We start from the raw sequence: 22,500 nt of genomic DNA on the forward strand, positions 1-22,500 counted from the left end.
CCTCCTCCAGAGCCACTTCCGGGTCCTACTGTTTGTGTCGCTTTTGTGTCCCCATAGAGTTTACTGTGTCCCTCTGTCGGACTAAATCTGAGACTAAAACAACCACTAAAGTCTAATTTTACCGCTTTCAAAGCTACTGAATAATATCGCCATTTGAATTCATTGTGTCAACTAAATCCTCCATTAGAGATCGTAGTAATGCAAACTAGTTCAACGTACTCAACCCTGCACACATGATGTCGGACTTAAATACTGAATTATAATGGTACCATTTTTGTCTCCTCTCTTTGCGTCTCATTGGTGAGCTATGATCAGGTGATCAGAAACCTGCCTACCGCTGACCAGAGCCATAGAGTAAGACAGTAAGTCGACGTTGAGGGGGCAGAAAACAACTTGGTCACGTGGTTCATGTACTCGCGCGATCCCATATATAGCCCAATGCATTCCATAAACTTCCGGTTTATCCCTTTTCAATAGAAGTCATTATAGAAGAGCCTGAACGGAGTTGTCGTGACTCTGTCTTACTCTATGGCTCTGCCGCTGACCTCCTCCATGGGGATTTCTAGCCATTTGAACTATACAACCTTTCTTTTCCTGGAACGCATACTGAAATAGAAGCCATTATTCTTGCATTGAAAACACACACTAAAACCACACTATTTCATTTGACTATTTGATGTTGTGGTTTTTCATAGTTTGTATTATTTGTGTGGCGACGTTGACATAATAAGGTTAAAAACGTCTTAAAAGCTCCTTTTAAAAATGGCAGCTCTTGCAGTTGTTACACTGCTCTCTATCTCTCGCTCTCTCATGTGCGGGCAGACGTGCAATATCTGTATCATATCAATACATACAATACTGTATCATATCAATACATAAGTCTAAAGTATCAGAAACACTTTGTATGTCCACTAACAATGAGTCGGCAACCGGAAGTGCAGCGGCGGCCCAAGCTGAACGCAGAAGGGTTGGATGCAGCCCATTGGTACTTGGTCCAGTAGCAGAAGGGTTGGATGCAGCCCATTGGTACTTGGTCCAGTAGCAGAAGGGTTGGATGCAGCCCATTGGTTGGTACTTGGTCCAGTAGCAGAAGGGTTGGATGCAGCCCATTGGTTGGTACTTGGTGCAGTAGCAGAAGGGTTGGATGCAGCCCATTGGTTGGTACTTGGTCCAGTAGCTACACTTGAACCGCGTACCAATTCTGTTGACCAATTTAACCCCTTTAATAGGCCAGTGGTTCTGGAGTCTGGGGATCACCAGGGGTCCTTCAGGGGGTTCCAGGGGGTCTCCCAGCTCAAAGATTGATAAGAGCCAAGGTTTTACAGGAACCAAATTGAACCTTTGTCTGTGACTCTGAGCGTGTACAAATGTAACCAAATGGACCCATAAGGTTTCTTTGTACGCTCTCACAGTTACAAATAGGCAGATGAACTCTGATGTTCTTTAACAGAATCACAATCTAGTCAAAAGGCACTATGAACGTTATTATTACAAACAGCTGCAGCATTTTCAAAATAGTAGGACGGACAAAATAGTGTATTGATGAATATTACATTTGTTGCTTTTCTGTTTGTTTGTTTTATATAGAAAGGTTGGAATTAGATCCTTTAATCAGAGGTAGACCGTAATAAGTAATACATACATACTGTAGGATAATATGCAGTATCTCAATGCATACCTCTCAACAGGGGGAATAGTGGGATTACACCGCCATCTGGTGGTCAATTAAGAAACTAAACTAAAACTAAAATGAGGTTAGTAGTAGGCCTACTACTTCTTATCAGATTGGTTCAGTTGTTCATGAGGGGTGTTCCAACTGGCCACTTAACAGGACTGTGACTCTAAATGGAACCACGGTACACTGTCAGTGTCATGGTAGTCTAGTTGGAATTAAAATATTTGGGAACCACTGAGTCGACAGACTGTTGCAAATTCAAAGGAAAAGAGGGCACTGTTTCTCCTTTGTTTTGCCAATGGGTTCCCAGATTGACGATAATAGACGAGAAAAGGTGTCCCAATTATAGAAAATCCACAAATCTCTGTGTGTCTGTCTGCCTGTCTGTCTGTCTGTCTGTGCCCACTCACCAACCACTTGAACCCAAACTGTGTTGTGGGGAAAGCTCTCGCAGAAGGAATTGCGTTGTAACGCGTTGTGAGCTTGTCGATCAGCTATTTTCTGTGAGCGCTTTCCCCACAATAACAGAAAACAGAGACCATAGTGTAGAGCCCAGAGGGACTCCGGTCAACCATATGGGCTTTAGGGGGTTAACTACTCTGACAACAGGTATTACATAACTGAAGGCGCATGCGTTCCCAAGGGCCATTGTTGGCCTAGTTATTAAATAATGTTATGCAAATCTGTTTGTTTGTTTGTTTGTTTGTTTGGATAGGAACCACTGCTCTGCCCCTGAATTAAAAGGACATCTGGTGCATGGTGTACGATGGAACAGACTTCGAGGTGGCATACAGTAAGTCGGATACTTTGAACTGAGCTGATGCAATACATCCTATGCATTAGATCAAGGTCTCACAAGCTTTTCAGGCCGCAACCCCCATCACCCCAATCACAATTGAACAGGGAAAGCCCCAACACAAGCCTATTTGAACTGGGGACCCGCACAACATAATCATTTTGACAAGCTCTTGGAATTGTTGCCATTACATTGACTCTGTTCTGCTCCGTTGTGAGCTTGTAGATTGGCCATTTTCACAATGTTTTCCTCTTTCTTATACATAATATTTGAGAATTTGGCCAAGGTCTTAAAAAACTTTAGAGAAATGTGCACATACCCTGTATGCTGTATGTTGGTTTGATGACTATTGAGTGAGAAAACAATGTTGCACATTAAGCTAATCTGGGGGTCCCCCACAGTAATTCGGAGACCCCTGTATTAGATCAATGTAATGAGGAAGAGCAGGCCCTCTGCTTGCTCCACAGACAGACTCTAGCCCTGTCGCTGTGCACTCACGCATACATGCATGCACTTCCACACCCTTAGTCATATTATGTTAAAAACCTTTCATAAAATGTCAAAAAACAAAACAAAAAACAACACTTGACTACTCAGTCAGGGACCGCGGAAGTTGGGAACGATGTATAAGTCAGGAGCGATGCAAGTTGGGAATGCACGGCCAACCTGGTTACGTCAGGGTCGGCTGGAACCGTGCGTGTGCAGAGTTTAGAAAGGGGCAGCCCTGAGGATCTTGTGTTTTCTACATTCACTGCCATTGACGAGTATACTCGTCAATTAAGGGTTTATATTGATTACGTTTACGTTAGAGCCCATCTTTACCACATGGTGTCACACTGACCAGAATCCAAATCAAGTGTCAAAATCCAGCTTGATGAAAATGGAAGAGATGGCAAAGACCAGGAAAACGATCCCACCGATGATCGTAACGGTCCTGGCAGAGATCCTCTTGGCCACCATTCTCCCTCCAATCACAGCCAGTCCCGTGCACAGACAGTGTCCAAGCGTACCGCCCGCCGCCACGCCAACGGGATGTTTGGTGGCGGCTAGCATGATGGTGGTGAGCTGGGAGCGATCGCCCCACTCCGCCAGGAAGGTGAGGGTGAACGCCTGGACGAACACGGGCGATATGAAGCCGCGCCACTTGCCCTGAGGCGGAGCGGCGCCCGCGTCTGTCGCCCCGTCCCCGTGCATGGTCCGCTGGAGCTCCCGGTCCTTTTTCCTGATCTCCGCCTGCACCTCGGCCAGCTCCTCCTGCCCCTCGTCGCCGCTCATCCTCAGGCCCTCTCGCAGCATCCGCACGCCGAAGACGGCGAACAGCGCCGTGGAGACGTAGTAGGTGTAGACCCGGGGGACGATGATGGTGGCGTATCCCAGCAGCACCGACAGGCATGTCATGAGGCCCAGCGCCAGCATGGCTCCCGCCAGCACCGTGAGCCGGTTGTAGCTCATGGCCATGATGGCGGCGATGAAGAACGTCCGGTCTCCCAGCTCCGAGACTACGATGACCGAGAGGGCCGCCACTAAGGCGTGGAGAAAGCCCAGGTTCCCTTCGCCCAGGGCGTCTTCTCCACTCAGGGTTCTGTCTGCAGGTTGGGGCTGCTGTGCTGTGAGCGGTGCGTGTTCCTCTCGGTTTCTGCGAATAGCCGCGGTCGATCCGACAGTGGCCTGCAACGCAACGACGACCAGAAGCAGCACCAGGACACGGAACACACCTCTAACGGGACATCCGTCTCCCATGAGAGGCATGTCCGACAAGAAAGCAACACGGATCCACGCAAACCTCTCACAGATCAGAGGATCAACCGGGTCTGCCTTTTAATAATTTGAAACTCTCTCATGTGAATAATGGTGATTTAATTGACTAAATTGATATTAGAGAAGTAAATTAATACTTTTGCATCTCCGCTTATATAAGCTTGGTAACGTCATTGCTGATGTCACTGGGCCAAGCCAACTGGAGGGAATTTCATTTGGGGGATTTGTTATTAGTGTGGTTGCCGATAGACTATTGTTATTGATGTGTCCTGTAAGCCAGTTGTAGCTAATCAGTGCTGTGGTGTAAATCTACGCTTAATGGCACACCGCAACTATACTGTATATATATATATATAATTGGACAATATACGATGACATCACAATATGTATATATATATCCTGCCCTCTTCTGATTGGACAATATTCTTTATAGGCAACCACACTCGCAAGTCCCCAGGATTGCATCTTTCTAGTTTATTTAGTTATTGGTTAAAGGTTCAAGTAGATAGATAGACCTTTATTGCTCCCATGAGGGAGATCCAGTGTTGTAGATAGCAGCTCTGCAGATATGGCTCATATGATATCTCCACTGTCTGTGGATATATATATAATAACCCCAGGATATCACAGCTCACCTGTATGGTATTGGTTCTACTTATGATGCGCAGCCTGCGTAGCTAGTTCAGTCAGACAACTCAAGAATGATGTAATATATATTTATTGAATATAGATGAGCAATGCAGTATATTTATTATGGTTTGGCGATGTATTGGATCTGCTTTTTAGGTACTCAGATCAAGCTCATCAGTCCCGGCCATAGGGACTCCGAATCCCCCGTACCGAAACAGTAGATCCAAAACGACAGGTGGTAGCTCGGGTGGAGGTGGGTGAGCAAGCAGGCAGAGGAATGCAAACCTCCGGTTAAAGTAGCCGGTATGAAGATGGAGTGAGTGTGTGATTGGCTGAGTGAATCATGTGAATGAGAGTGTGATGCTGAGGTTGCCCAATTAACGGCCGGCAGAAACTGCACTGAGGTTCCCTGACAGAACTTGCTCTGCGCATGTCTACGACAGGCACAAATGCTCATTTCAGGCAGACAACTCGTGAGCACGCCTACCTGATCAGATGACTAGTCTCATGCACTCTTTACCTGATCAGAGCGGCTATTTAAACTTCTCTGCCTACCTGCTCATTCCTGGCTTCCGTCCTGCTGTGCGGACGTGCGTCGCTGCTGCTGCCTCCCTGCCCGCTTGCTGATAACCTGCTGCTCATGAAGTTTTTGTAAATCCCACCCCCTCCCCAGGCCCAGGGTATCCGGAGAGCTTCTTCATCTATGTCTTCATCGTTATACTGACATGCTGTCTTCATCAGTGTAGTATGTCAAACCCACAGATGTTATAGTTCATTTCCAAAGTGGTCAAATTCTTTTGTGCAATTAAATGGTCAGCTAGATAATGATAAAAAGTTGACTATGTGAATACCAATGATAGTAGGCCTATAACAAATTCAGGATATTGTTTACTAATGAATTACATTGTTTCGGTACTTTGGTGTTTAAACTTTTAGCATCTAGTGTAAACTCTAAACAACTATCCTCTCTCTCAATTCAATGCAATTTAAATGAAGGTGAAGTAAAACTAAAATGCACTAAACAGCGGCGAGTCTGTAAACTGGCGAGTTCTCCGGTATCCCTCCCCAGCATCCACCTGTAGGCTCTGGTTCTAGATCCACCTGCATGGGGTCTAAATTCATTCTCTGTAATTCTATTTTGCTTAATTAACTAAAATGTTAATGTTACAGGGAATGTATAATGGCAATATGCTTCATATATCTATGCTCAATAAATATAAAAATAAATTCTAAATTCAATCTAATTCATTCTAGTTGTCAAGGACCCTTATACAGTTTGGTATGAATTAGGCCATGGACCCCCAAAACGTGGAGAGATCACTCACCCTATAAAACCAGGATAAAGGCGAGGGGCGGCATGCTGCTAACGGGTGCATGCTTTAGTTCAGACATACCATTGGTGCCGAACGACAACCTACCTCAAACCCTAACCTAACCATAACCGCAAGCATGGAGCAGCGCATCCCTCGACAACCTTAATCCGGTCATTTTAACGCATCCCTCACCAACCTTAATCCGGTCGGGTTTTTTTGCGCATCCCTCACCAACCATAATCCGGTCGTTTTAACACATCCCTCACCAACCTTAATCCGGTAATTTTAACGCATCCCTCACCAACCTTTATCCGGTCGTTTTAACGCATCCCTCACGATACTTAATCCGTGGTTAAAATGTGGGAATAGGTGTGTGCCACTGCCTTCATTTGTTTGTGAACATAACAGAGCAAATACAAAAAGGAAAAACTAAGTCTGTCTTGGACATAACAATTGGAAAAATGAAAACAATTATCTTCAAGACAGACAAGTAGGTAGACTAATACAAAAGTACTGAGCAGTAATTACCGGTAGTAATTAAAGTGCAAAATGTGTACAGAGATTTTGGAATTGCATCTTGACTGATTACTGTGGTAGGACATAAGTGTAACATATATAATATGTTGATAATATGATGCGGTAAATCGGTAATACCTTTCAAAGACCTTGGTGAGACATAGCTCAGAATGTTGGACAAATGTAGATTCTCCCCCATGCAGAAAGAAATTAGGCTAATGATTAACAAAATACTAACATTCTATTGTCTTAGCGATAAATCTATCAATTACTGCGCATCTGTTTGAGTAAAAATGGCTAGAGTAAAAATCCCTAACAAGTTATATGTCTTAACTGGTTGATGCAAAAATGGATGAGATCAAGGCTCTCTTGTGGAAAGAATATAAAATGCACCTGCAGCAACAATGCCTTCATCGGGGTGACTATACTGACTGAACAAGATTGCAGAACAAACCTTTACAGGCTCATTATCATACTTGGTGGCCGGCTGAAAATCCACAAGACAAATTGTACAGCCTTATGGCACTAAAATCTAACCTATACCACTTAAAAAAAGAAACAAAAAAGGACAAAAGAGTTTGTAATAAAACAAGAAAAGGCTATGTGTTTAAACAAATAATTGAGAAGCATGCATTTTTATATATTAATGAAGAAATGTACCTCTTAAGCATTATTTCACAGTGGTGTTGTCAAAAATAGTGAAAATAGCATGAATCTTAAACATTTCTCTATAATGACAAAAGTGATCAATTAACCTTGCGTCACCAGGCTTTCCAAGAGTTCGATTATTAATTGATTATTGTATTGTCAATTATTGATGATTCTTTTATAATAGTTTAGAATTGATTATAGTTTGATTAACTGATTAACTGTTGCACCCCTAAATACCTTCTATTCTAAATTCTATTATATTTGAGGCACGCTATAGTCCCTCCTATATGCCCAGCTTTGTGTGTTTGTGTGTACCACACATCATGATGATTTGATTGGCTGAGCACGGAATGTGATGTATGATGAGTGTATGATGATAAGAGCGCCCCTCACTTTTTGTACTATATTAGTGTAGATTTTGGTCTTACACAAACATTGAATTCCCATTGACAATGAATGGATCATTTACGTCATATGTGGACAAGCAAATCTGCTATTTTCGTCCTACACAAATATGAAATTCCTTAGATTTGTTTGATGTAGAACTACCATGGCATGTACGATGATAAGAGCGCCCCTCACTTCACACGGGTGTGATTTCCCCCCGTTCTATTCTATTGTCATATTCTATTCTACTCTCCTCTCTCAGCCCATCTTCTACGCATCCGTGACGTAGAGTTGCCTGGGCAACAGGGGCCGGTCCAAACCCATTAGCAGCAGCAGCAGCAGCTGCAGCAGCTCCTCATCACCACCACCACCACCATCATCACCATCACCATCATCACCACCCCGTCAGTGGAGGAGGCACTGGCAGGGAGGAAGCTAGTGTTCTCAGACCGTCTCTGCTGCACCTGGAGCCGGCCTGGAGACGCGGGGCGACGCGGTATCGACGCAGGGGCCCGCGGTTGCGTGCGGGTGACATGCTAAACATGTGGAAAGTCAGAGAACTGGTTGATAAAGCGTGAGTAATAACGGTTCACGATTCAGTGTGAGCGGCTAACCCTGCTAGCCTGGCTGGCTGAAGCTCAGCTGGAGTAGATCTTTACGTCCCATAGCCCGGAGAGACGGTCGCGGCGTGATTGGCCAAAATATGGTTGTCATAGCAGAAGGAGAGTCTGTGTGGGGATTACACAGATGCAATAAGTTTGTTTGTTGTGTGGCAAGAAACGCTGTGAAAAATAATTAACGTTAAAAAAAAACATGTTTTCTGCTGGTTATGTTTAACCAGAAGTTCAGAACCGACCAGAACTATTTGGAAACACTGTCTCTGTGTTTAACCAACCGTCCCTCCCGGGCTATGGCACCCAGCATCTCCAAACGGGCCGCGGTGCTGTTTTACGTCAGACGCAGCCTCTCAGCTCAGCTGTTATTAGCTCGTAAAGCTAGCACAGTGCTATAGGCTAGGCTGTGTTTCATACATGGACACAATGCATTGTTGCTGATGTAGTACTCTTTAGGACTGGTAGCTTCGTGTAGTAGTAGCCTACACCGGGAGGGACACTACTGTTCACGCACTAACGTTACTATGGTAACACAAAAAACACAGCTCATCATTCTTTGACCATCACACCAACCATAGGGATGCAAGGCAAGCACTGGATGCTGCGAGCAGGGAGCAGGCTAATTCCACTAGCATAGTGCAAAGTGCAAACACTTGCCCTGTCTGTTGGTGCAGAGAGGCATCACGCCCTGTCTGCCTGTCCATCCATCTGTCCCACCCCACTGTGTTTTTATGGTTTTGTGAACATTACCATTAACCATGGACACAATGTAGTGATTTGGGACCTCATGGTTACATCCAGGATACAATATAGTGCAATATATCAATATTATTGACATTGTCCATATCGTGATATGACTTCATCAGTCATCACAATGTATTTATCCATTTTATCGTTACAATATTGATATTGAGATATGTTCAGAAATATAATTATTTGATTGTGTCCTCCATGTCAGCCAAGTCAGCCAAGTCAACCATACTACAAACATGAACCAGTATCTGGCTGGTGTTTACTATAAACATTAGCTTATAGAAGATCCTGAGGACCCTTTGATCTGTGTTGTAATAGTGTACTGTAACTGTGATCTCCATGGAGGCTGAATAAGGTTCACACTGGCTTTTAGACTTGGTTGTTAATGCAGTTTCTATTATTTTGTCATTGAACACAATGTTACTGAACAAAAGCACTTGTACTGTAACGGCACAGTGCAGGGCGACATGGACACATTGTTTACCAATAACTAAATATTGATATTGTGATGAATATTGATTGAATGAGATTTTTGATAAATGATCATCAGTAATAACAAATAATAGGCAAGTAATAGAACAGCTAGAACTGTCAGGAAAAGTTCAGATCACTTTATTCAGCATTTAAAACCATGCATGGCAATAGAAACATAAATATGTCTATGCCTAATTCCCTATTGCGTATGGTAATATCAGAAATAAATCGGGAACATGTCTCTTATAATCTCAAAATTCCCATGAAATGAGATGGTGCAGGGCCAAATAATATAAGATTACACAATATTTTCGGTTGTAATTGACGTTTTGTAGGCTACTTTAGGTTACAAAGTGGAAATAGCAGATGTACTTGCTCACAAGTGACAACGCATAGCGATTTGAACGGTCGTGAGCTTGTAGATCTGCCACTTCCGAAAATGTTGCACGTCGGTGTTGTGCAAGTATAAAATAGAGCTGGTTAATTAATAATTAGCGCATTTAGTCCTGAGGCCGAATCCGATTTAGAATAAAGGTTTTATGAAAGACACCTTAAAACCTGAGGTCTTTTTGAGAAACTGAATTGAATCCGGAAAAGTATCGAAAAAGACTACAAAACTATACAACGAGGCGTACGTGCACACATTCCTGGCTTCATAGATCAAGTAACACTGCCCCAGCTGCAGACGGTCTAAATGGGTTGGACTAGACTTGAGTAAGTTCATGTCGATGTGTTGATAGTACATCTTTAAACAAAGTATAAGAATAATTTCTCAGGAAATATTGGATAATGCAGCTCTAGATGTGTCGAGATCTTCTTTCTCTCTGCACTGTGTGACCACTGGGGTTTTACCTCTCTCTCTTACAACATCTGGCCCAGACAAAACCAAAACGAGCTCCCTGACAGCTATAGCGGAGGACACAGGGTCAACATCACCACAGCATTTCAGTTCAGTGTTCAGACACAGCACAACCGTCACAACAACGCCTTTGAGTCTCTGTCGTGTGGTGTCTTTGATCACTGGCTTTTTGAGATCCTGCTGTGTTGGTTCTGTATTGTTGTTGGTATGGCTGGCAGCACATCAAGATAGGAGGGGCCCAAGGGTGCCTTGTGGCGTCTTCAAAGCACTTTCAGTGGGAAACGGCTTCTTCTTTTAATTTAAGCAACTCAAGGCAGAGCCTTTATTTTAACAGAATATGTTGTGGTTAAAGGGAGAGACAGACAAGTCTTTGAGTAGCTGATGCTATGTCTCTTGGCCATTTACAGTCTCTCCGTCATTCTTGAGGTGTAGCCTAAATGCTTGACCCACTGTTGTTTGAATGGAAATTGATATTGTCATCAGTCATCACAATGTATTTAATTATCATTACACTATTGATATTGAGTTATTCGGATCAGAAATAGAATTATTGTCCTCCATGTCAGCCAATTCAACCATACTACAAACATAAACCAGTATCCCACTGGTGTTTACTATCAACATTATCTTATAGAAGAGCCTGAGCCTTTGATACGTGTTGTATATGTGTACTGTACTGTACTGTACTGTACTGTAACTGTGATCTGCATGGAGGTTGACTAAGGTTCACAGTTTCACACTGACTTTTAGACTTTGTTGTTAATGCAGTTTCTATTATTTTGGTCATTGAACACAATGTTGCTGAATAAAAGCACTTGTACTGTAACAGCACAGTGCAGTAGGCAGGGCGACACGGACAAACTTAATGTCATTTTATTTTGCCAATACCTAAATATTGATATTGTCTGTCTATCTGTCTGATAATCATCTTTTTAATCTGATTCACTGCTAATCTTAATGGGATTACAATTAATCCACTGTTTCTTGTATTAATTGTGCCAGCGTCTCTTGATATTTATATTCACTGAATCACAATGAACTGCTGTTACCATATGGACTGCACTGTGCACTTACTTTACGAAACATCATGTGTCACAGCCAGGACAATACAGATAGAATTTAGTATGAAGTATTTATGTATTTATTGCTATTCTTTTGCTGCGCATCTTGCCATCTTCTTAATTAATCATTCCTGCCAACAATCTGTTATATACAGTACACATTGTTTCGCTAGTATCATCTAGAAACGTATAAGCAGAAATTATGTTATTGGCCCCAACAGTTCTCTATGAATAGCCAAAGGTTGTGGTTGATCTTATACTATGCCAATTGCCAATGTGTTATAAAATGATATTAAACTTTCACATACAGTACCACTTAAGCCTGACACCGTCATACGAGAAAAATAGCCGATCTAGAAGCTCGCAGCACGTTATGATGTGTGTTGTCAGCATAACATGTGTTTTGAACCACTTTAGTGCTGCACTAGCATAAAGCATACCATATTACCATAATGCATTGTGATTGTACGCATCCTTCGTGGCGGATAAAGGGAGGCCACTTTAAGACTTTCTGCTGGAAGAAACTGCGGTCAGCTCAGTGGCCTTGTGGTTAGAGAAACTGGGAGGTTGGGGTTCGATCCCCGGCCGGGGTCATACTGTACCAAAGACTGTAAAAATGGGACCCACGACTTTGACTTTGACTTTGACTTTGTCACACAATGTGAATAGTATTTTATTTGTAGTAGATAACAGTAGCACAATTTCAAATTTGCACCATATGGCCAGAAAAATGATGTAGTCTGTGTGTTTTGTCTGGATTGCTGAAGTCCCATAATGCCTTGGTGCACATCCTTGTGGAGAGGGGGGAGGCTGCGTGGAGGTGTGACTTGTAGTCCAAGAAGGAAGTCAGACCACATTTTCATGACAAAGTTTGGTCATGAACCTGGCGTCATGACTAAAATATCTAGACTGTAAATACACATTACACACAAAAACCCCAGGAAAGTGTTTCTTGTGTCCTAAACATTAAAGTAAGATTTGGGTTCCATTTAGTGTACAGTGGTTCTCAAACTTCAATTTCACTGACACAGACCCTCATAACTCTGAGTGTGTACAAATAGAACCAAGTCCATTTGGTTCCATTTGTACACTCTCTGAGTTGCATACCCACACAGGGCCATTTGGAAGGACACTTTGAGACCCACCGGTGTAGCAGTGTTTCCAGTGAGCCTCTGACTCTGTTTGACCAGAATGGAACAGAGCCTTAATTAGTATCATCGGTAACACCTGTGAAGGAAGTCGGAAGAGGCCCGGAAGTAGGACGAGTTATTTCCAAAATGGCGTATGTGCAATTGTGCATAGAGCCTATATACACACTAGTACACAGACCAGTCATTAAGAGATATGAGACAAGGCGGACGTGAATTGAGCACACAGATCCATCCAACAGCCCAGGTGGGGTAACCGATACGAGGCATCGGGCACGGCTGTCATGCTTGGTCAGATGTGGTGAATAGACTCTTTATGTGTCTAATGTCTATGTGAGCAGGGCTGCCAGTGGAAGCTAAGCCTTGGGGTTTTCGCCAATCTACATTTTTTCAAAATGTTTGAAAATAATCATTTGAACTGGGGACCTCCCATAATGATCATATTTCAACTGGGCCCCCCACCCTGACAAGCACTTGGAATGTAGGAGTTGAGGCATTACATTTTGTTTCCACAGATACATATTGTGAAAATAGCAGATCTACTGAGCTGGTAGATCGTAGATCCTCTTTCTTATATTATTTGAGAATCTGGGCAATCTTTTGACCAGTTTTTATAGTATGGTTTGTTGATTGCTTTTGATGCAATAATGGTGCAATTCTTTCCCTTCTTTTTCTCGTTCTTAAATTGCCACTTCACTGTCATCTGGGGACCCTCCATAAGCGATAAGGGGAGAGAAGAGCAGCTTTAATCACTGATGCTGTGTTTGCTAGAGCAGTGATTCCCAAACCTTTTCATGTCAAGGACCCCCATATTGACACTAATTAGCCTGCAGACCCCCCATTTGAAAATATATGCCACGGACCCCCATAAGAGAAGATTGTTAATGTTGCAGCTCTAGCAGTGATTTTCAACCATTTTCGTTTCAAGGACCCCCAGTTTGACCTGAATTAGGCTGCGGTCCCCTGTTTAATGGCATTTCTTATCTCTGGGACCCCCAATGTATATTGTAAAATCATAGTGAATTTAACTCTGAGAGTGTACAAATGGTAACGGGTCCATTTGGTTCCATTTTGTACACTCAGAGTTACAGACCCATTTGGTTCCTATATATCATTTAGCTGGGGACCGCCTGGGACTGCCTCAATTAAGGACCCCTAGGGTTCCTTCTGGTCTGCACTGCAGCGGGCACGCACACACACATAGTATACACAGTACACACGTGCACAGAACAAACGCATCAGCAAGCAAGCGTGCAGAACAAAGAGGCCAGGAAGTCGTGGGTGCTTGGTGTTTTTTTTCTTTTTTTCTGTCCTACACACACACACACACACACACACACACACACACACACACACACACACACCTAACCTTGCTTTCATTCATGCACACCCACTCATCTACCTTTGTCTCCTTCACAGCTGTGCGTGCGTGTGGTGTCGTTGTAGGTAGGCCCTTGTGAAGTGTAGATGTGATAATCAGGGCCAGGCCTGCCTCAGAGTTGGTCTGTCCTTATACTTCTGTTGGTGTTCCAGTCCTGTGACGCTTCATAGTGCTACTGTATATATTTACTCAAGTACTGCACTTAAAATTGTACTTAATTTTTGATGAATTGAGCACAAAGGACCCCAATGGAAACAAGGTCTTATTTAATAATGGGTTAAGTAAATAGTTGGGAGTACTTGTCCCACCGCTGCCCGAGTGTGTGTCTGTCCTTCACTGTCTGGTCCTGATATGTTTTGTGTTGATACACAGTACATGACATACAGGAGTACAGTACATGTACATGCCCCCCCCTCCTCTCTTTCTTTGTTGTTGTTGAGAATATGATGACCATGGTTATGTTATGACCCTGCTTATGTGAGCAGTGGAGTGTGAAGGGGGCACAGGGGGGGACACTGCCCTGGCCGTAACACACCAACATGACTTACTGACCGGGAACCGGCGGGAACATCAATCATCAACTGACATGAATGATCAATCTAATGCAATTGCGTGGTGCTGCTCCTATAGTCTGGTGTAGCCAGACGGTCAGTGATCTCTGCCTGCCGATGCGTCTGGGGACTGTTGGACTTAAGGAGGAAAGCAGCAGTAATAAACCTAATGCCCATTGCTTTGAAAACCACTCCTGTTACCATCCCATTCATTATGAAAGACCGAACCAAAAGTCTTTACATTGGTTCTACGATGCAGATATAATATTGTCCACCCGCTGAGGCGATTCGTTGAGCTAATTTACGTGGATGTCACCATACCCAGTAGGTGGAGATCTCTGATTGTCTGGAATGGATACATGATGAGACTACTGTAAATTCACCATTCACCGTTTATGTACAATTTGTTATTACTACTATGGGGCGGCAGTGGCTCAGGGGCAGAATCACAGTGGCTCAGGGGCAGAGTCACAGTGGCTCAGGGGCAGAGTCACAGTGGCTCAGGGGCAGAGTCACAGTGGCTCAGGGGCAGAGTCACAGTGGCTCAGGGGCAGAGTCACAGTGGCCGGTAGAGTGACCGGTTTCGGTTCCCAGTTTGATACCGGGCTCCCCCAGATTGTGTCGCAGTGTCCTTGAGCAAGACTCTGAGCCCCTAATTGCTCCCGATGTGCAGGTTGGTGCCTCTCATGGTTTCCTCTGCCATGTGTGTGAATGGGTGAGTGTGCAGTCACAATCTATGTAAAGCGCTTTGGATAAAAGTGCTATATAAATGGACCATCACTGCTGCTGTATTACAGTATTACTACAATCAGTGCAACTCTAGCTTAAAGGGACTTTGCAGACTGACTCAATGGAGACTCTTTTGAGTCTTCGACTCCGCCGGTCATCAAATTAATGGCTTAGGAATGCAAAAAAAGAAAGAAAAACATGAATTCAAGGCTTCATGGGATGTGTAATTGATAGAAAGTATAGTAGCTTTGCCATTTAAATGTAATTTAAAAATTGTGACGAAACTTTGTGTGTGTGTGTCTTGTGTCTCACTGTCTCCAGCACTAATGTGGTGATGAACTACTCTGAGATTGAGTCCAAGGTTAGAGAGGCCACCAATGATGACCCCTGGGGGCCGTCGGGACAGCTGATGGGAGAAATAGCCAAGTAAGACACACACACACACACACACACACACACACACACACACACACACACACACACACACACCAGAGGGTTAGCCAAGTGAGTCCGGTGTGAGCTTACACACAATTAGTTTTTAAATGTTTTAAATTGCAAGGTTGTTATCAAAGATATGCTTGAAGGTCTGAGCAACTACAACCGCTGTATCTGTATCTGCATTTAGCTATATATATATTCTTTAGTCCACAGGACTCTTCCCGTTCATTACTCCGATGCACCTGTCCATCTTAGCAGGTTGTGCAAAATAAAAGGTTCTCATCATGAAATGATATTGATATTTGATACAAGATGTTGTTCTTTGGTGGTGTGTTCGTGTGTTTGTGCGTGCATGTGTGTGTAGGTCTACCTTCATGTATGAGCAGTTCCCAGAAGTGATGAACATGCTGTGGACCAGGATGCTGAAAGACAACAAGAAGAACTGGAGACGGGTGTACAAGGTATGCAGGAGCTTCATGTCCTAAACTCCTGGTGTTGCCTGCCTGCCGAGACAGAGCTGGTCTAGGAAAGCTTTTGTATCGGCTCTTTTCAGCAAGCAACACCTTCGTACGCCCTGGTTCTCTATACAACCGCGGTTCTCAACCAGGGGAACACCAGTGGTCCTTGATGATGATGGAGTTGGTAACCAAATGACCCTTATAGATGTTTAACTCCTGAGAGTGTGAAATGAAACCATGTGGTTTTACATTTGGTTTTAACCATTTTACACTCTAAAGAGTTACCGGTACATTATCCCATTCAGGACGGGAACCCCTTTTTAGGGTGCTATCTACAGTATATAGCAACATTCAACCTCGGTCCTAAATGGGTTATTGCTCAATCTGCATTAGTCAACGTACAAGTAGAGCATGTTTTCCAATGTCTCTGTCTGTCTGTCTGTGTATCCAGGCTCTCCTCCTCTTGGCCTATCTGATCAGGAACGGCTCAGAGCGGGTGGTGACCAGCGCTAGAGAACACATCTATGACCTCCGATCTCTAGAGAACTACCACTATATCGGTAAGACTGGTCATAAGCCCTTATACTGAGCATGTAAAATATGCAACTTTTAAGTTTAAATTTATATAATTAACCGAAACATATTGATGATGATGATGATGATAATAATATAAACTAATTGATAATGATGATAACTTTGAAGCTGATGATAATAATAATAGTACAATAATAAATGGTAGTAGGATACATTCCACACAAACATGCAGTTCACTGGTCTATTAAAGTGGTTTAAAGACATCAGATTAAACAGAAACAGATTAAAAGATTATACAAACATATTTTATAAGCATTTCTTTTTTTAATTCAACAAAACAATGTACAACGCACGCACGCACGCACACACACACACACACACACACACACACACACACACACACACACACACACACACACACGGGCAGATAGAGATATTATCTTGATATTCTCCACAAGGTCAACAAGTCCCCAACTCATCAATATGACCACAAATGTGTCGACCCTACGGGTCCATTTGGTTCTATTTCTACACTCTGTTATGGCCATTTAGGCCTACTCATTTCGTATGTCTGTGGCAAAAGGTTATGGAGTAGATATATATATATGGCCAAAACAAACGTATTATGGAATACTGTAATGAAGTAATTGTTTTCATTTTTATTAACTGTCCTACGTCAAACTGAATATCAGCGGTCAAAGGACAGCCGTGAAGAAATACTTTTATTGCAGTCAATGGAATGAAGTTGGCACGGACGATCATCTTTTAGGGAACTGTGTTGCTGTCGGACAGAGGAATTTAACATTTCAGTGTGTGTTCTGACATTCCATAATGTTGATCCTTCCCCATCCACCCTTCCTCTTCGATGTCTCCCTTTTGACTGATACCTGTCCATTTAAACTCTAGACGAGCCTGCCCCAAAGTTATTTGTGCACCCGGCGAAAACTAGAGTTCTCAACCGGCCAGAAAATTAAGGCCCGGCCCTACCTGGGCGCTCATCAAACCCTGTACATTCAAGACACTGCCCCCGCTGCCACCCCTAGATCTCCATATATGGAGCTGACCTTTTCTGACATTCCATATGTTGATCTGACCTCATCACACCCATGTACACTCAAGACACACTCCATATATGGCCAGTGCGATTTTGCCCTTTTAGGCGTCTTACTGACAGTACTGCATAAACAATATAAAAGCATAATTATCAAAAGGACAAAGGGCACTGTACTTTAATCATCGGTAATAAAAGTCCTTTGACTGCTGATAATTCACCGTTCGATGTGGACAGTCAATACAAATAAGTTAATAGGTTTGTTTTGGCCTTGGATGGACTTTATTCACCTCACTGTAATACAAACGTGTGCGTGTGTGTGTGCGTGCACCTACTATTATGCAGACGAGAGCGGTAAGGACCAGGGCATCAACGTGCGTCAGAAGGTGAAGGAGATGGTGGAGTTTGCTCAGGACGACGACAGACTGAGAGAGGAGAGGAAGAAAGCCAAGAAGAACAAAGACAAATACATCGGAGTGTCCTCGGACAGCATGGAGGGAGGAGGAGGAAATGGCAGCTTCAAGAACTGTGAGCACCTCCTTAACCCGTTGGAACCGGGATCATTTCACATCTCAGCTATAAACATAATAGGCAACAATTAAAGGTTTAAAAAAAAACAAAAAACATACATGCTTTAGAACAGCACTAGAACAGCTATATATACATTTTTAAAGCAAACATCTTTAACTCAAATTGTTGCTTCTGGTGTTCCCTGGAACAAAATATTTTGAGATGGTGTTCGGTGCTCAAATACATATAATTTTGGGGGTCCTTGACATGAAAAGGTTTTAGCACCGCCACCACTGATATACTGTATAGCAACATACGAGAAAGAAAAACTGTTTTAGAGAAAATATGTTTTTGTTATCTAATGCCTACTGTAGCTTCCCCAGTGGACCCCGGTCCTGAGCCGACGTCGGCAGGTATGGAATGGAAGCTTTGGCTTTTTGGTGATCCTTGAGGGGGGCTGTGTGTGTGTGTGTGTGTGTGTGTGTGTGTGTGTGTGTGTGTGTTTTAGCCTAGCTCTGGTCCATAGCTCTAATGCGTGCCTTAGAGCTATGTTACTTTCAACTTCCGCCGCTCGCATGAATGCAGACCAGCCTCTACTCTTTAGTGTAAATAAAAAGAACGTTTTTGCTACTCACCAAAACAAAGGCGGGTTGGGTCAATAGAAAGACTACTTTCCTTAGTGGAAGCACTCTGAGCCCCCCACCACACGTATAAACTGTACTTTTTGGCCAAAAAGGGATTTTGTTTCCACCAGAAAAAAAAACATTTTTAGTTACTCCGCTGCGCCCTCTACTGATATTGCCCAGAGAACTGCCTCATAGAGGATATTTTTCCTCCGGTGAAAAAATATCCCTTTTTGGCCAAAAAGTACCGTTTATACGTGTGGTGGGGGGCTCAGAGTGCGTCCACTAAGGAAAGTAGGCTTTCTATTGACACAACCCGTGTTTGTATTGGTGAGTAGGTCAAACGTTCGTGAGATTTCCACTAAAGAGGAGAGGCTGGTCTGATTTTGATTTGAGATTTAATAGGGAAAGTCCCATAGCCTTAATGCAGGAAAGAAATTCGCAGAATCGAAGCATTAATGCTATGGACCAGAGCTAGTTTTAGCCATGGTTCACAATGGCGCTCGTCTATCACAAGCGTCATGGCGGAACTTCAAACTGCAATTTCTCCATCTACAACGTTAATGTCTACATATGTCTACATTATATATCAAATATAACGTGCTCACCCCAGGGCCACGAATGTTACAATTCCGCTCGAGCGAGTATAAGTTCCAGTATCTTCCTTATTGTATTGTTCAATAAAACAAATTTTAATCCTGTGGCCATTTTCTCAAAAGGTTACTTATAATGTATCAGAGTGCATTGCCTCTCCCAGCCGATAGGGGCGCGTAGTTAAAAGCATGAGGCGATAAAACTGAGAAAATGGCCATTGATGGGATAAAAATGCTTTTTATTGAACACTACAGAAGATACAGGTACCCACCCGAGCAGAATGGTAATATCCGTGGTCCGGGGATGAGCACTTTATATTTTAAATCTGTTGTAAATGGAGAAAGTGCGTAAAACTGGCTGAAGTTGTGTCATGAGTCATGACACAACTTCACAATTATGACATGATTATGTCATGATTACGTCATGATTATGACGGATATGGTTTGCAGAGTGACTTAAGTCTTCAACTCCGCCGGTCATCAAATTATTGGCTTAGGAATGCAAAAGAAAAACTTGAATTCAAGGCTTCATACGGTGTGCAATTGATAGAAATTTATTTGTTTTTTGGTTGAACTACTTCTTTAAGTAGTAGCTTTGCCATTTAAATGTAATTTAAAAATTGTGACTTTAAACGTATAGTGCATGGCACTATAGTGTGCGTGCGTGCTTGCGTGTGTGTGTGTGTGTGTGTGTGTGTGTGTGTGTGTGTGTGTGTGTGCTCTCATAAGAATATGCAAGATTGTTTATTTGTCTTGATGAATCATTAACAAGATCAGTTAAGCCGCAGTGCCAATCTTGGATTAAGATTTATACTTTGTTGTGCTGTGTGCTAGTGTAATGCCAGTATATATGGTCTACGCGTCAACCAATTGAAAATGTTAATTGAAGGTGTGCTTTCACATACGGAAATTGAGATACGCAATGCCAACCATCGTGTGTGTCTGTCTGTGCGTGTGTGTGTGTGTGTGTGTGTGTGTGTGTGTGTGTGTGTGTGTGTGTGTGCGCCAGCTGGAGAGCGTAGTGAGTTGGACCGTACCAAGTGGGACGAGGACTGGGACAAGAGCAGAGGGGCGTTCCCCTTCAGCGAGAAGCTGGGAGAGATCAGTGACAAGATAGGCAGCACCATCGATGACACCATCAACAAGTTCAGGAAGAAGGAGAGAGATGACTCCCCTGACAGAATCAGGTGCACGCACGCACACACACACTCACACATCTGGTATACACAAAGAATAAACACACACACACACACATCTGGTATACACACAGAATAAACAAGTATAAAACAGGACATTCATGCCCTCTACAGTGTTAGAAATGTGTGGGAAACAAGGGGGAAATAAACCCCTCAAGTCTCTAAATAAATACCCCACACATATGATGGAAGGTGGCAAAACGTTTACCCCATTTTGACCTGAGATCAAAATCTAAAAATGTCTTAAGTTCTACATCCTGACAGTTTTCTGAAAAAGCTATGTTTCTATGTCAGTCTTTCTTCAAATTTTCAAAAATAGCAGATCTACACATTTTTCAATAGCTAACACCAAAAGGGGTTAACGGATTGCCTTAGGAATCGGGATTACAACTAAACAGAAACATCTTGGGCCCCATTTTCATTTTTTTTACTACCGGTATTTTGAAAAATATTTTAAAATTGTTCAACTAGGTATTACAACTCTAACAACTAACTATTATATAGAAATAGAAAATGTTTTTGAAAATAGTAAAAAGGCAAAGAAGTTTTGGGATAAGGGATAAGGCGCTGGCGAAAATGGGGCCCCTTATCTCTCATATTTTAACACAAGCTTCAAAAGTAGCAGATCTACAAGCTTGGAAGCTCGTTTTGAGCTTGTCGATCTGATACTTTTGCTATTTTTTAACTTGAATCCTGAAAAGTAACAGTTTTGGAAATATGAGGTTTCCACCCGACAGAGACGATATCATGTATCATATAAATGTAATATGATACATCAAAAGGGGGCAATATCTGTCCATTTTCTACACTGTAAGCCGATTGGCAACACCTTTTGTGCATCGTTTAGTAAACGGTGTCACAAAAAGTGTCCACCACACCCTGCCTGACCGCCATCTACCGTTCTGTCGCCGGCCGGTGAGCAGCGACGGCGAGGAGGACCGGGTGTCCAGGAACGGTCGCCTGGGCAAGCTGGAGTTCAAGGACGAGGAGGAGACGGTGACCACCAAGAGCATCCAGATCACCCAGGCAACGGAGACCACCACCACCACCACGCGCAAGCGCAGCGGAGGAGGAGGAGGAGGGGGCAGCGGCAGCAAGACCCTGGACCTGGGGGCCGCCGCGCACTATACTGGAGACAGGAGCCCCGAGGACAAGGTACACGGAACTAGTGTATGGTCTCTGTCCGGTGGGAAGGAACTAGAGTGGTCCCGATACGAGTGCTTTTTATTTTAGTTTAATAACCACTTATTTTACCCCCTTTTTCCTCCAATTTAATTTCATTGTCATGCCTTGTACTTGTAATGACACTGCAATGTTCAATTTTCCACAATTTAGTCTATAATAATGGCCTGAAACGATTTTGAAAAAATATCTAATTCCGAAATGTTCTTGCTCCCGTTGCATTGATCGTTCAGCCTAGTGTCAATTAAATGTTTTTGTACTCGGGTCAGAGTATCGGGGGCCAGTTCCGAGTACCAAGTACGAGTACTTGAGGGTGGTATCGACCCAAGTACCCGATACCAGTATCGGTATCGGAACAACTTTAGTGGGAAGATGGGAACATCATATGTCCAAAACTGTTGCTCGACTGCAGTTGAGTGGATCTGCTACTTTTGATGCTTTTGTGTGACACTGTAGTGTGAACAAGTAGGGCGTTAATTTAAGAAATTAAGAGAAGTGAACGTGAGAACACATCTTATGACCCATGGGGTAATGGGATCATAAGATCTTCTGAGCATTCTTTAGAGGTTAGGTTTAGGGTTAAGGGTTGGAGTATTTCCGGATTTGTACCCAGTGCATT

The 22,500-nt window shown here is 43.2% G+C and overlaps 2 protein-coding genes across 4 annotated transcripts in view; one reads left to right on the forward strand and one right to left on the reverse strand.

The window, feature by feature from the left end:
* Nucleotides 1-3,323: 3,323 nt before the first annotated feature.
* Nucleotides 3,324-4,220, reverse strand: LOC308327534 (putative divalent cation/proton antiporter TMEM165; the record flags this gene model as incomplete). The annotated part of the gene is made up of 1 exon (XM_080781055.1): nt 3,324-4,220. One exon carries the CDS (start codon nt 4,218-4,220, stop codon nt 3,324-3,326), a length of 897 nt encoding a protein of 298 aa, XP_080637181.1.
* A 3,925-nt stretch (nt 4,221-8,145) lies between these two features.
* The window catches only part of LOC308327452 (clathrin interactor 1-like), a 24,798-nt gene continuing 10,443 nt past the window's right edge, over nt 8,146-22,500 (forward strand). For 2 of the 3 annotated variants that reach the window (XM_080780959.1, XM_080780961.1), the window contains exons 1-8: nt 8,146-8,300; nt 15,618-15,722; nt 16,099-16,195; nt 16,644-16,752; nt 18,123-18,305; nt 18,662-18,700; nt 20,513-20,690; nt 21,623-21,854. In XM_080780959.1, coding sequence (XP_080637085.1) covers nt 8,260-8,300; nt 15,618-15,722; nt 16,099-16,195; nt 16,644-16,752; nt 18,123-18,305; nt 18,662-18,700; nt 20,513-20,690; nt 21,623-21,854 — 984 coding nt within the window. In that variant the 5' untranslated portion in view covers nt 8,146-8,259. The remainder of the gene's footprint in view (nt 8,301-15,617; nt 15,723-16,098; nt 16,196-16,643; nt 16,753-18,122; nt 18,306-18,661; nt 18,701-20,512; nt 20,691-21,622; nt 21,855-22,500) is intronic. The other variant, XM_080780960.1, reaches the window with a different exon arrangement.

Source organism: Protomyctophum bolini (assembly GCF_963924005.1).
Source record: "Protomyctophum bolini genome assembly, chromosome: 13".
In the NCBI taxonomy this organism is placed as follows: Eukaryota; Metazoa; Chordata; class Actinopteri; order Myctophiformes; family Myctophidae; genus Protomyctophum; species Protomyctophum bolini.